Below are 14,299 nucleotides of genomic sequence, written 5' to 3' on the forward strand. Positions count from 1 at the left end.
CCTTAACACAGAGAATCTAAAGCAGATACCTTAAAAGCAACTAAGGCCAATAGGAGAAGGGCACCAGGAACTAGAGAAAAGGTGAGATCAAAAAGAATTAACCTAGAAGGTAACACCCACGCACAGGAAATTAATGTGAGTCAATGCCCTGTATAGCTATCCTTATCTCAACCAGCAAAAACCCTTGTTCCTTCCTATTATTGCTTATACTCTCTCTACAACAAAATTAGAAATAAGGGCAAAATAGTTTCTGCTGGGTATTGAGGGGGTAGGGGGGAGAGGGAGGGGGTGGAGTGGGTGGTAAGCGAGGGGGTGGGGGCAGGGGGGGAGAAATGACCTAAGCCTTGTATGCACATATGAATAATAAAACAATAAAAAAAAAATAAAAACAAACATGATCATAAGAAAAAAAAAGATAGGGTCTTGAAACTGTTTGCCTGGGCTGGCTTGAACAGTGATCCTCCTGATCTCTGCCTCTTAAGTAGCTAGGATTACAGGCATTAACCACTGGCCAAAATACTTTTCTCTGTTTAATAGAAGAAGTGTGGTGAAAGACTTGAAAAGGCTCTCTGCAACAGGATATCTAAAAAAAGTACTACCATCACTGCTCCTTAGGGAAATGCAAATTAAAACCAGTATTAAGACAGACATCAACAATTCACAAAGGAAATCCTAACTACTTGGGTGCATTAAACCTACAGAAAGGAATGTGTATCTCTACTGAAAGACAGAAATCCACCTTGTGTCTTCACGGGACATATTTCCTATATGGACTGATGCACAGTAATTAAAAACAGCTACTGCTACCCATATCAAGGATGAGTCTCAGAGACATGATGAGCACAAGAGTACATATGCTATGACCCCAATTATATGAAGTTTCAAACACACAGACCAATCTATGGTGACAGAAGACAGAACAAGGTGAATTCTGGAAAGGAGAGGAGCTGTCAGTTAAGAAAAGGTACGGGGAACTTCCATATGTAAACATTCATCAAGTTGTGCTCTCAAAAAGCTTTACCCTTAAACTGTGTGTACAGGTCAATGAAAAATTTGAAAAGTTCAACTTTTCAGAAGGGACCAAAAGGTGAATCAGTGGACACCTTTGGTTGGTACTTACTTTGGAAGCTGCCCAGTCAATCCAGCCTTTAGCGCACGGGTCAATGTTAATGAGCACAAGGCCTTCCACAAGTTCTGGATGACTGAGCTGAAAAGAGACAAAGACCACAGTATGAAATGTCCACACCCACAGTTCTTCCAAAACAGCGGCATAGGGTGAGTTAATAACGCCATGACTTAATGACTCATGTTTGAAAGAAGACCACAAAGATGCTAGGGGAACATGTGCAAAACAACTCTTGAAATCTGAAACCAGTTTCAAATTGCTACCAATTGATCTTGCCTTGCTTGGATATATAGGGAAGACAAGATTTTCACTGCCTCAGAGAGGAGAGCACACTGCAGTTGTTCAATTCACAGTGGGTCTTTCCGGCTGGACAGGTGCCCCTAGAAATACGTGGCATGAGGGGCTGCTCATGCTTAGGAGGGCTGTTTTGCACTAATACAATTTCCAGAAGAACTAACGTAAGACCCAGAGCAGTGCCTGGTCATTTAACTCAGTAGTCAGAGCTGTGACCTGGGAAGTGCTTCGAGGGTATTGGGACTAATCCTGCATAAACTTACTGCAAATCTGCTGAGGACGTATGCACCAGCTCCAACTCCAATCCCAATGATGCTTTTCATACTGTGAACGGGACACCGACAATTACAAAGTCAGCTTTCTTTACAAGTGGCAATGTATAATGAAATGAATACAAACTGGGTGCATATCCAGACATTCACTGCCTGTGAGTATTTGTATCAGATTTCTTCTTCTTTTTTTGCAACACTCAGGATTGAACACAGGTCTCAAGCTTATAGTCTATCACTGAGATATGCTCCCAGTACTTTTCCATTCAGATGAAATCAGGGATAGCCTCTAACCGCCTATATTCCCTTCCAGAGCAGCTGTTACCACAGCAGTGTGCCACCATGCCTGGCTTGTTTTTGACAAAAAGGTCTTGCTAACTTTTGCCTGGGCTGGCCTTGAACCATGACCCTTGTCCTTGCTGCCCCTGGGAGTAGAGGCGTTTGCACACACAAAGTATTGGACAAGTCTTTTTTAGCTTTCCAAACCCCAGTTTCCTACTTGTATATAAGGATACTACCACTTATTTTCAGGTTCACTTTCATGGTTAAATAAAATATGCCTGAAACCTGAGATTCATCCTCACTCTATTACTCCCTCAACATCCCACCCATCAGACATGCTGTGGAATCCACTCCAGATTTTCTTCTATTACAGTACCCTTCATCCATCTCCCAACAGTGGCCAGCAACAAGCTCTCATTATCTCCTGGCTACACTACTTTAACTGTTTAACTGGTCTCCCCGTATTTTGCTCTCTTACTTCTCCATGAACGATTATAGCAAGAGCAATAACATTTAAAAAAAACTAAAGAGTTTAATTGATGTACAAGTTCCATACCTAGAGCAATTATTTAAAAAAAAAAACTGGGGAGGATATAAGGAAAGTGTGAATGAGGGTGAATATGGTAGATGTATTTTGTATTCATAGATGAAAACAGAATAATGAAACCTGTTGAAACTGTTCTAAGAAGGGAAGGAGGAAGATGAGGGAGAATGATGAAGGGGATGATTCCAACTAAGAGATGTTGTAAACCATATGTAAATGTCAAAATTCATCCCCGAATCCTAGCTACTCAGAAGGCACAGATCATGAGGATCGTGGTTCAAATCTAGCCCAGGCAAACAGCTCAACAGACCTTATCTTGAAAAAACCCATCACACACAAACACACACATAAAAAAGGGCTGGTGAAATGGCTCTCATGGTAGGCTCTGAGTTCCAGTCCCAGTATTAAAAAAGAAAAAAATTTATCCCTCACACAACTATTACATGGTCATAAAAAATAAAAAGGTTAACAAAACCAAAAGCTTACTGTATATCAGTTTTCTGCTTAAAAGACCTCAGAGTCCTTCGCCTAACTTAAGGATAAAATTGCACATTCTTACCTGATCTCATGAACCCATGTAATCTAGTCCTTGTCTTTTTCTCCGGGTTCACCCCATTGTCTTTCTCCCATTGCTCTTACTATTACTCTTTCTGTCTAGAATGCACTTGCCCTGGCTCTCTGTCTACGTAGTTCCTTTTATCTTCCAGGTCTCAGCTTACATTGCACTTTTCTAGAGAGGTATTCCCTAGCTAGCCTTACACATGAGGATCCTGCCCTTCCCTTTCACATTTCCACTGACCTTTCTTTGTTGCTGTGGTCTTGGTGTTCGGGTTCAACCTCAGGGGACAGTGCACAGAAGCATGTGCTCCATCACTGAACCACAGGTCACTGCCCCACTTCTCTTATGGTACTTTATTGGTATTATTCATTCGGTTACTTATTGACTTAGTCTCCCCAACCCTACTAGCTCAATGAGGACACTTAATATTCTGTTTTGCTCACCATCTTATCCTCTGGCACAGATATAGAGAAGAAAGTCAAAAACAAAGACAAAACAAAAGAGGCCAAACGATGGGGAAAACAAACAAACAATGAAGTGAAAGACTGTAGAATAGTCCCACCTTAAGTGGGCCAAGACTGGAGGCAGCATTTCGGCAAGCTCATCCATCGTGGGGTACTGGTACCTGAAATCCACAAGGACACCTTCTGAGTTAGAAAACACTCTGAGCAGAACACAGTTTCCAACCTGGAATAGCTCAGGAGTCTTACAGAAACACATTTTCTTGTACCAAAGGCTCAAAGGAGCTGATGGGGTACCATGAAACACTTGTGCCATGTTGTGTAATTCTCTATGACCGTCAAGCTAAGAAGAAAATAAAAGAGGCCTCTGGGACCAGAGGAAGCCACATGCAAAGAACTGGTCAGATGGCTCTCTCTGATGCTATTTCCAAACCCATAACAATCTCTTCATTGGGATCCAGGCTCAGTAAACTTCCAGCAACGAGTAGCTCTTACTCGGCTGCTCATATTGCAACAGAAAACAAAGCTTTCTTAGATGTAAGGACAGTTACAGATGCTGACACTTACAGTCAACGCTTTTGTATTTCAGTTGGCCATATATGGTTATTTTATCAATTTCCCATTTGTGACATGAACCCTTGGATTCTAAAATGGTCAGGCAAGCCCAGGAACAGACCCAGAGCACGAAAAGTAATGGGCAGGATGTTAAGATGGCTGGCGTTATATGAGGCAGGATCTGCTCTACAACCAACAGGGAAGTCAGCCTGCCTCTGTGGAACACTCTAAGGCATGGAATGTTCTCAAACCATTTGTGCACAAAGCAGAAAAATATGAACAGAATCCAATCTTATTTGGTATCGACCGAACACGGGCCAAGTTGCCCATGAAGGGCAGAACAACTTGGATACAGTCAACACATTTTCTGGAGCCAGAATGCCTGGGTTGAAATACTACCTCTGCTCCTTGTTATATACTCTCAGCCAGGTTTCTAATTTTCTGGGCCTCAGTTTCTCCAGATGTAGACTGGGAATATGAGTCAATGTGTCCTGGAGGGTTGTGAGGATCTAGTGAGTTGGTAAATGGAAAGCATTCTAAGCAGTGTGTGGAACACTGTTGGGTTCTGTTAGGCACTGGCTGTCACTTGGCTGCAACATCTATTCCGCAGCAAGCACTGGCCAAGGGCAGCTCTGGACATGCGTAGAAGGACAGGTGAAGGGTGAGCACTCCTTAGCTCAGCTTGTGCTCCTGTTCCTTCTCCCAACACCCTCTCCGCAGGCACACCATTGAAGGAACACTCGGGGGGCTTCTGACTGCCAGGCAAAGCAAGTTTATGGATGACACAGAGATTGCCAAGGCCACTCAGATGGCAGCCCCACATGTCAGGGCAGCTGTCAGTTACCCAGATATTCAAATTCCCACCCTAGATGGGAGCCAACAATGGGAGGAGCTCTGTGGAAGCTCAGAGAGACCTGAGTTTGGGCCTAGGTAGTTGGCAGTTTAGAAAGGAACAACAACAATAAAAAAGGACGGCTTTAAAACAGATATGGAAGAGGAGAGATCAAAGACAGTGACCATTATGCTTCATCGTTACAGGGAAGAAAATCCCTGCTGTGGAGAGCTATTCCTGGCTCTGGGAAAATATGCAGCTTCCCCCAACAGACTTATACAACAGCCCTCTCAGACCAAGGAGAGAAAACACGAGTACAGTGGGTTGAGGAGCCTCACCTGAAGGCTGATACCATCAAGTGGAGGAAGGGCCCACTATTGCTCCCCCTAGGGCTCAGTCATTGGCTCTTCTGATCACATGCCTCCCAGAGACCTCACCCACAGCCTTACCCTGTTGGGAAGGAGGGTGCCCCTTCCTGCTGCCCTGGGGCATCCACATGACACACAGCAAAGTGCTGGGTGATCTCTTGCATATCCTCAAAGTTGAAGAATGTGTTGAAACAGGATTTATCTATAAGATAAAAATACCCATAAGTGACAAGCTCTACATTTATCTGCACTTTTCCTCTGCTCAGTCAATGCCATATCATTCTTCTCAATGACCTGAAAACAACTAATGCTTAACTCTACATGATATGGGCAGAGCAGAGACTTCTTTACGGATGTTTGTTGCTTTCCTGGTGGTGCACAAAATAATTTTAAATCTGTAGTGCTGTTGCTTTTCATGCACTTGTCCTCTAACCCAGGAAAGTAACTAGGGGTAATCTTTATAGCTGCTTACATGCTTTGCCTCTTGCCAAAACCGCTATGGTGCAGGGAGGGGCTGCAGTTTCAATTTCTACCCTCTTAGTTTAAGGGCTTAAATGACTTCTCATGCTATGACACTACAAATTTCTAGCCCTGGACAGTAAATCCAAACCCAGGCCACCTTGGACAGTCACAGAAGCCTGAAAAAAATACAAGGATTCCGACCTCATGCGCCTGTGACTACATCCAAATCTTATACTACTAATGGAGCATCAATTTCCTGAAATGCTTGGAACTGTTTTGGAGTCTAGAATATTCCCATAAACAATATGAGTTATCTTGGACATGGCACCCAAGTGTAACATGAAATTCATTTATGCCTCACAAAAACCCAATACAAATATTCTGAAGGTAATCTAATACAATAGTTTGGTGCACCTGTGTGTTGACTGTGACCTATTATAGGAGACTGGTGTGGAATTTTCCACTTGTGGTATCATGTCAGTGCTCAAACAGCTTCAGACTTTGCTGAAGGATTTTGAGTTCTTTGATTAGGGATTCTAACCCTGTACCATGTAGAAAATTCTACATAAGGTTATTGATGACAAACTGTAGAACAAACACTTTTCTAATTCATTGAAGGCCTCACAACAAACTTAAGTTTAAATTATTGTTTTGAAACCTAAAACATAAAAAAATCAAAGTATATACTTGAAGAAAACAGACTTCAGTTCTAGTTTCATAATTATATCTTTGTTTAATTTTCAGTCCTTTAGCAGATATGGCACAAACACCATATGTAAATCCAGTATCCTCAAAAACAAACTGCCCTGTACACACTACTTCTAATAAGTTTAAGCCTGGCATTAATGAATGTAGCAATATGGAGGGAAGGTCATGTAAGACAAAAAGGGCAATAATTCTGTACCATTAGCATAGTATTATTTTCCTTCTTTAATATAAAAAGATTATGCACTATGGTAAAAGGGAGGATGCAAAATCAAATACATACGATTGAGTCCAATGTCATGATATGTCAGGATAACTGGTCGGTTTCCCTTCGGTAAGCCTCTTATTGTGACGTGGACCACACCGTGGGTTGTTTCTATGTCATGTTCCTATAAGAAGAGAATTTAAGGTTTTAGGAGAGGCAGAATGAACTTTCTATGTTGCCATGGTTTCAGCATACTTACTTTACCACCATTTCCTAGTAGTTAGGGCAGGACACGATGAATTATGAGCCCATCACAGAGATGCTGTACTGTGCATAGTATTCCTACTTTCTCATCCTTCCATATGGATTATTAAGAAACAAATAAATACATAGAAAAATACATTTTGTCATCCTCAAAGTTCACTTAGGAGTTTAGGAAACGGGAAATCTGTTAATACATTTCCTATTAGTAATCAACAAATTTGATAAAGAGTCAGGTACCCCTTAGGGATAGAAAAGTGAAGGATGGAGAAGCCACTGCTGGGTAAAAGTCAGAGGCTTTTAAACATCTGAACTTAAACAAGTTCACCCACATATTAAATTCAGGAGACACTTATGGGTGTGTCTGCCTAGAATCTCTCTCTTTTTTTTGGAGTGTCCTCCAGTGTCATCTACCTCTATAGGAGTGGGTCTTGGCTATAGTGTTTGTAGAACCATTGTGGTAATGGCTTCCTTGGATATTAAGGCATGTTGGATCAGAGTTATTTCCTAGGAATCTGTATTTGGAGTAAGAGAGTCCAGCCTCAGCTTGGTGCTTTTCTTGAAAGAAGTAAAGTAGGGAGTTATAAGCAGGCTTTTCTACCACTTTAAGCTCTGGGTCTCTCAGAGATATCCCTAGATTGCATCTGATTTAAACAAGATTGTATGGGTTTGTTCCAACCCCATAAGCAGCTCAGGAACTGAGTAAATCTGGAAAGGATTCAAGTGGTGCTACTAGGATTGACTGCAGTATTGCAGAGCAAATGGACAAGAATGGACAGGACTGTAGAATACTAGCTGAGATTTATTCTAGTTGTCACCAGCCTTCATATTTTTGTAAACCAAAAACTACTAAAACTGGTCTAGATGTTGATGACATCTGATCTTTCTCAAAAGGTCTCAAATTAGATAATTCAAGGTTAACTTTGTCAATAAAATCCCAAACAAGGCAAATGCTTCCTATTTAATTTTCTATCTGATGATGAGGCTCATCACAGCTTTGGTTTTTTCTCCCATGTGAGAGTCAGAAGATAATTTCTGGCTAATTGGACATTATGATATTTAAATCAGACTCTTCTATGGCCATACCACCCTAAACACACTGAAGAGCTTGCCTGTCAAATCCTAGGCCCCAGACCGGAGCAGACAGATGTTTCTATCAAATAAGCATGTGTGACTCAGTATTTCTGTTAGTCTCTGTTACTGATTTGTCCTATTCAAGCCTACTGAAAGGCTTGAATGAAAGATAGAACCAGGTACTGTGAACTGGCCATGAAATAAAGCATAGGGTTTGGGAAGAAATAAATCCCTGTTACTGTATGAGCATTTCTCTTATAATAATGCCAGACTTGTGAGGAACACAACAGCAAGTATTTCCTCAAACGTCTATTTACTGCACCCTTACTACACGCCAGACCCTGTACTGAGCTCTGAGGAAAAATAGCAAACCACAAAGATGTCATTCCTGCTTTTACAGAAATTACATTCTAGATAGGGAGTGTGAACACACAAACCAACCAACCCACAACGGCTTGTGATAAGTGCTATGAGAAAGACAAAACAGGTACTGTGATAGAAAATTTAAAAAGCATTATCTTCACTAGCAATCAGGATCTGTAAATTAAATTCCTTGAGATTCTACTTTTTGCACACCAGAATGTAGAGACATAAGAATCCACACATAACATTGGTACCTGTGCATTAGAACAACTGTCCAGGGGAACAATTTGGTAATTATTAGTGAAGTTAGAGGTGCCAACCCTACAATAATTTTACCCTCAGTTATAATCTAATGAAATTCCCAATCATGGTGATACACACACAAAGACATGCAAAGAGATGTACACTAAGTCTTGCTTATATCACAAAATTAGAAATAGCCCATGTACTCATTCATAGGGAAATTGATAATTACACCCTATTCACTAATGAAATACAAATAAAAAAGACTGAATTAAAACTGAATGTGGAGGTACACTTCTAAAATCTTAGCACGTGGGAGGTGGAGGCAGGAGGACCTCGAGTTTGAGGACATGTGTGGCTACAGAGTGAGATCCTATACAAAAGAAGAAAACATTTAAAAAGCAACTGAACACACAGTATAAGCACTAACAAGAGAGAAAAATCTTGAAGACACAAAGTAAGAGCAAGATGATGCCAGTTGAACTTCTAAGAATGGAGGGAAACACCAGATGACAAGGTTTATGCAGAGGACCTCCCCATGGTCAGGTAGTTGGCAACAGTGTGTGCCAGGAGTGTAAAGGGAGCTATCAGGGAAGTCAGGAAATGCACGAAGAAAAAGGAGCTATCACAGATGGAGTAAAAGAAAACATTTTAAAAGTAGATGAGGAAAAAGCACAAAAGTAAATTGCTTTGTCATGATTCATAATCTGGATGAAATTCAGAGTCAAATTTTGCTCCTTACAAAATCTCATCCTTTTATGGAGATCTCAGCCCCCACTTCCCCATAATATGCCTTCAAATCACGTAACAGCCAAAAAGCATCAAAGGACCATGAGTCTTAGGTTCTATTTGCTGCTCAATGTGGGCCTGCTTACGGCCCGGGGTTGTGGGTATCTCATGAAGTTCCTCATTTTCAAAGCATGTGGGTGTGAATGTTCTGAGAGGAATACAGAATGAAGGAAAGAAGGCACTCACCTCCATGGGGATTGATATATACATCCTTTGTAAACTAGTGCTTGGGCAGCTTGAACAAGAGTCCATGTGGGGATGAGTTGCAGAGACGCTGATTCAGTGGTCAGTCCACTGCAGGGTATGAATTGCTGCTACTTTGTTGCTGTTATTGACTCTCCATTTACTGGTTCTTTCTCTAGTGACCTCCACCCCAGCATTCTAGAGTATGACCCCACAATGAGAGCCTGTGCTCAAATGGTATAATCTAAGGTAGCCCTTCCCATGCTCGGGTGACCATCTGCAAAACTGTGTACTTGATGAGCATGATGCGGTCTGACTTATTTATCTGTAATCTTGGTTCAGTTATGATCACTTATGTCAGTCACTCCTTCCCCTCTTTGGTCAGTGTGAAATAGTTTACATAAATTTGTAGGATAACATGCTCTAGAATATGTGAACATTTTTGTTAGTAAGAAGATTTACTGTTTCCAATAATCAGGTTACAGCATGAGCCTTGGGAGTAGTTTCCATTATTATATAGGAGTGTGTGTGTGTGTGTGTGTGTGTGTGTGTGTGTGTGTGTGTGTGTTGCTGAGTATCAAACCCAGAGCCCTGTGCATGCTAGGCAAGGTCTCCATCCATCCTTGAACTATACCCCTAGAACAACATGCAGGAATTTTGGATATAATACCTTACTATTTTAATCCCTAATACATTTTCTCGGACTCTGGCCTTAACTTCCTTTCTTACCTCTCACATTTGTCAGTTGGTCCAATCAATACTATCAGACACTAGTTTTACTTTTAAGCCACAACATCTGTCAGCCTTCTCACAAATACACACTCCATTTGAAAACTTCTTTTGCAATACGTCAACCTAAAATCTGTCTTTTCCTACTTCGAAGCCAGCCACAATACCTTCTACGTGTAGCTTTAGTTGACAATGAGGAAAGAGTGAGTGACTATTTAATCACACAGAACAGCTCAGAACACTTTCTGGCTACAGAAGCACAGATGTGACTCAGAAGCACAGATGTGATTTTACTATGCAAATGAGAGTCTTCTCCTGAGGTTTCCCATAAAGTTAAGTTAAACCTCTTGTTTTAGTGCGGCTGTTAAACACTGATTTTGGGCACTGGGCAGCTCTTACGCATGTGATGTGTCAAGACCTTTTGGAGAAATAAGCCCTATTTACAGGTGAAAAGGGAACTGGGGCTAGGGGCAGTGATAAAAAGGGCTTTAGCTTTTCTGTAATTTTTTTTTTTATCCCCAAAAGAGAGTAAGGTCACCTTATCCTCGGAACCTATTATTCCTCTCCATACATATACACCAAAAAAATAATAACAAAAAGAAAAATCGGGGGCAAAGTTGGGGGGCGACCTCAAGGGGAGGGATGGTGGACAAAAGCCATGAATTGAGAAGGAAAAAAAAGCTCAAGGTGGAAGCAACCTGTAAGTAAACAATAATTCCAGGGGCATGTGAAGGGAAACCAGATGACAGGAGCACGGTCTTTAACACAGATCGCAGGAGGAGGTCAGAACAGCTTTCCCTGAACACCTTTTCCCTGTTGGTGGAACTGGCAGGATATTTATTTCACTTGATTCTTACTTTGTAATAATGCCCATTCACCAAGTTATCTGCAAACCCCCTTGAAGAGACAGTTACATACATCCACTTGAATTATAGTACTAAAAACCTGTCCTGACAGTTGGGTTCTATAAATCAGTTCTTTAACAGCAACTGCAATTAAACAGCCAGCATGAAATTAGTCAGCCTTTGGCCATCCCTAGATAACAAACAAGAGAAGTATTCATTATTATTCTCCTCTATGCGAATGACATATCCTGTCAGACAGCAGCTTTTCACTCTCCATTAATACTTACTGAGTACCCCCTTTGTGGAAGTGGAAGGCAATTTGACAAAATATGTCAAGGGCCTTAATATGCTTATTACAAGGATACATCTAAGAAAATAATGCAAAGGGTGGATAAAATTTATGCACAAGTTCCACGAACTGAACACAAGAAATCAAACTTCCAAAAATAATGGAATAATTAAGTCATGACATGACCATATGATGAAAAATAATAAGCAGCCATTATTATTATTTTTTTTTTGCAGAGCTACAGATTGAAGGCAGAGCCTTCAGCATGCCAGGCAAGCATTCTACCATTGAGCTGAAACCTCAGCCCCTAAAAGAAAAGAGAATACAAAAACGTACATCCAATATGATAAGTCATATAAGGAAAACAATGCATTTGTATAAAAATTTAGAAATATAATAATATGTGGTTATATCTAAGAAGTAGGGTTATGAGCAACCTTCATTTTTATGTTTTTCTTACGTTTGTAAAAATTTTTTGTTTTGTTTTTGGTGGCACTGGGATTTGAACTCAGCCTCATGCTTACCAGGCAGGCACTCTACCACTTGAGCCACTCTGCCAGCCCTTTTTTGTGTTGGGTGTTTTTGAGAAAGGGTCTCACTTTTGTTGCCTGGGCTGGCCTCAACCTGTGATCCTCCTGATCTGTCTCCTGAGCAAGTAGCTAGGATTACAGGCGTGAGCCACTGGTACCTGGCTTCTAAATGGTTGTGATTATTCACAAAATAAGTATTGTTTTTCTTACAGCAATGTATCATATGTACAAACAAGCTACACCATTTTTCTTAGTACTAGTTCCAATTTTGAAGCAGTCTCACAGAAGAGAACAATCAAACTCCACTGAAGTAGATAAACAGACAGTAAGAATGCCTCCTGATTCACTGTTTCATTCTGCAGTAGGCGCCTCTCTCCTTTTTTGTCAATTCTAAGCATGTCACCTTGAATATTTTTCTCCTTCCTCTTCCATTTTATAATTGCTATTTGCTTCAGAGGAACTATAAAGCAATGATGTCACTTAGGATGATCAAAGAATGAAGAGAAACGACATAGATTTAATTACATTTTCATTCCTGAAAAAATCATGTAGTTGATTAGTAAAGAAAATAGAGGGGGAAAAAGGCAGTTTAGATTTAAATTGTGAGCTTGGTTGATGATACTGAGATAATTTCCTGTCAGTATTATCAAATATTCCTTAAATATTTTTCTGAGGCTATACAGACCCAAAGGAAGCCCTGATTAGAAGGTTTCAGTTCACCCTCATGACACAGCTGTTCTAGTCGATAACACCAATACCAAGGGTATGGCATTATATTTAAGTGATAGGGTATGGCATTCCATTTAGTAAAGACTGGTTTTATATTTACTCTTTCTCCTAATAATGCCCAAGGATGTCTGAGAAGCCTTTGGGCAAACTGGATCATTCTCAACTTCTTAGATGACAGTTCTGCCTCCTAGGTCTCCTATCAGCCTATTGCTAGACTCTGACCCAACTGCCCCTTGTCTTCACAACATCTCAGAAGCCTTTTTTTTTTTTTTTTTTTATAGTGGTACTAGTGTTTGCACTGGCTGTGCAGGTGCTCTATCATCTGAGCCACATCCCCAAAGACAGACCAGAATGAAAAAGAAGAGCCTATAGTTTTTCTTCTTCTTCTTTTTTTTTTCGTCATGTTGAGACTCAAACCCAGAGTCTTATGCATGCTAGGAAGCACTCTACCAAAGAGCTACAATGAGCTACATCCCTAGCTGGTTTTTCTTTCTTTTTCTTTTTCTTTTTTTTTTTTTTGGTGTGACTCAGGGCTTTGCACTTGCAAAGCAGGCACTCTATGGCTTGAACCACATCCCCAGTCCATTTCGCTCTGGTTATTTCGGAGGAAGATAGGGTTTCACGAACTATTTTCCTGGGCCAGCCTCAAATCACAATCCTCCCGATCTCAAGTCTCTCAAATAGCTAGGATTACAAGCGTTGAGACACAGAGCCTGGCTCGTTTTTTTTTTTTTTTTCTTTTATTCATAAGTGCATACAATGTTTGGGCTGGCTTGGTTTTTCTTATTTAAGACTCAAAGAATCTGTGCATTTAAAAGTAGTGACAAATATGTAACAATAACAAACACTTGCCATCATTCTATTTATATCAGAACGGAATTAAAAGTTGCATTTCACAAGGCCAGAAGACATTATATTAAAGTTTCCCTCAAAGTACCAAGAATCTTTGCCAAACTATTTTTAAGCCTTAATTTTAAACTCAATTGCAGTTAAATCTATAATTATATTTATGTGGGGAAAAAAAATCTCAGCGGAAAGGGGGATTTAGTTCAGTGGTAGATCACTTGCCACTCATGCGCAAGACCCTGGGTTTGAACTCCAGAACCAAAGGAAAAAAATTTCAAAGAATATAAACAAAATATTAACACTGGTAAAATAACAGGTGATTTTTATTACTTACTTTCTGTATTATTTATTTTGCTATGAACATTTGATTTTTTTATATTCCATGTTTTTTGGAGGAGCAAGGTGTTCAACTTGATGAAAACAAGTGCTTCCACCTTCAGACAGGAGGATACATATACTTTTTCTGGGGTGCCTCACCTTGAATCTTATTGTCACCTTATCTCAAATGATCTCCTTTTAGGCAAATTATATCAATGGTAATCAACCTCAAGTGATTCCACATAGGATCCAAACCATAACTGAAGTCAGATCAAATTAAAAACTACTATAAACTCCACTGCCCCAATTTATCAAAACTGATTTTTTTTTTCTTTTTTGAGATAGGATCTCACTAGCCTAGAACTTGCTGTGTAACCTAGGCTGGCCTTGAACTCAATCCTCTGCTTCTGTCACCCCAGTGCTGAAATTACTGGCATG

General features: G+C 40.4%; 1 protein-coding gene across 4 annotated transcripts in view; it reads right to left on the minus strand.

Annotated features, from left to right (window-relative positions):
• The window catches only part of LOC109693737 (protein NDRG3), a 69,699-nt gene that overhangs the window by 25,235 nt on the left and 30,165 nt on the right, over positions 1 to 14,299 (minus strand). For all 4 annotated transcript variants that reach the window (XM_074074709.1, XM_074074706.1, XM_074074708.1 and 1 more), the window contains exons 4-8: positions 6,741 to 6,846; positions 5,372 to 5,492; positions 3,637 to 3,699; positions 1,684 to 1,744; positions 1,121 to 1,207 (exon numbers count right to left, since the gene is read on the minus strand). In XM_074074709.1, coding sequence (XP_073930810.1) covers positions 1,121 to 1,207; positions 1,684 to 1,744; positions 3,637 to 3,699; positions 5,372 to 5,492; positions 6,741 to 6,846 — 438 coding nt within the window. The remainder of the gene's footprint in view (positions 1 to 1,120; positions 1,208 to 1,683; positions 1,745 to 3,636; positions 3,700 to 5,371; positions 5,493 to 6,740; positions 6,847 to 14,299) is intronic.

This window comes from Castor canadensis, chromosome 5 (assembly GCF_047511655.1).
Source record: "Castor canadensis chromosome 5, mCasCan1.hap1v2, whole genome shotgun sequence".
Lineage (NCBI taxonomy): Eukaryota > Metazoa > Chordata > Mammalia > Rodentia > Castoridae > Castor > Castor canadensis.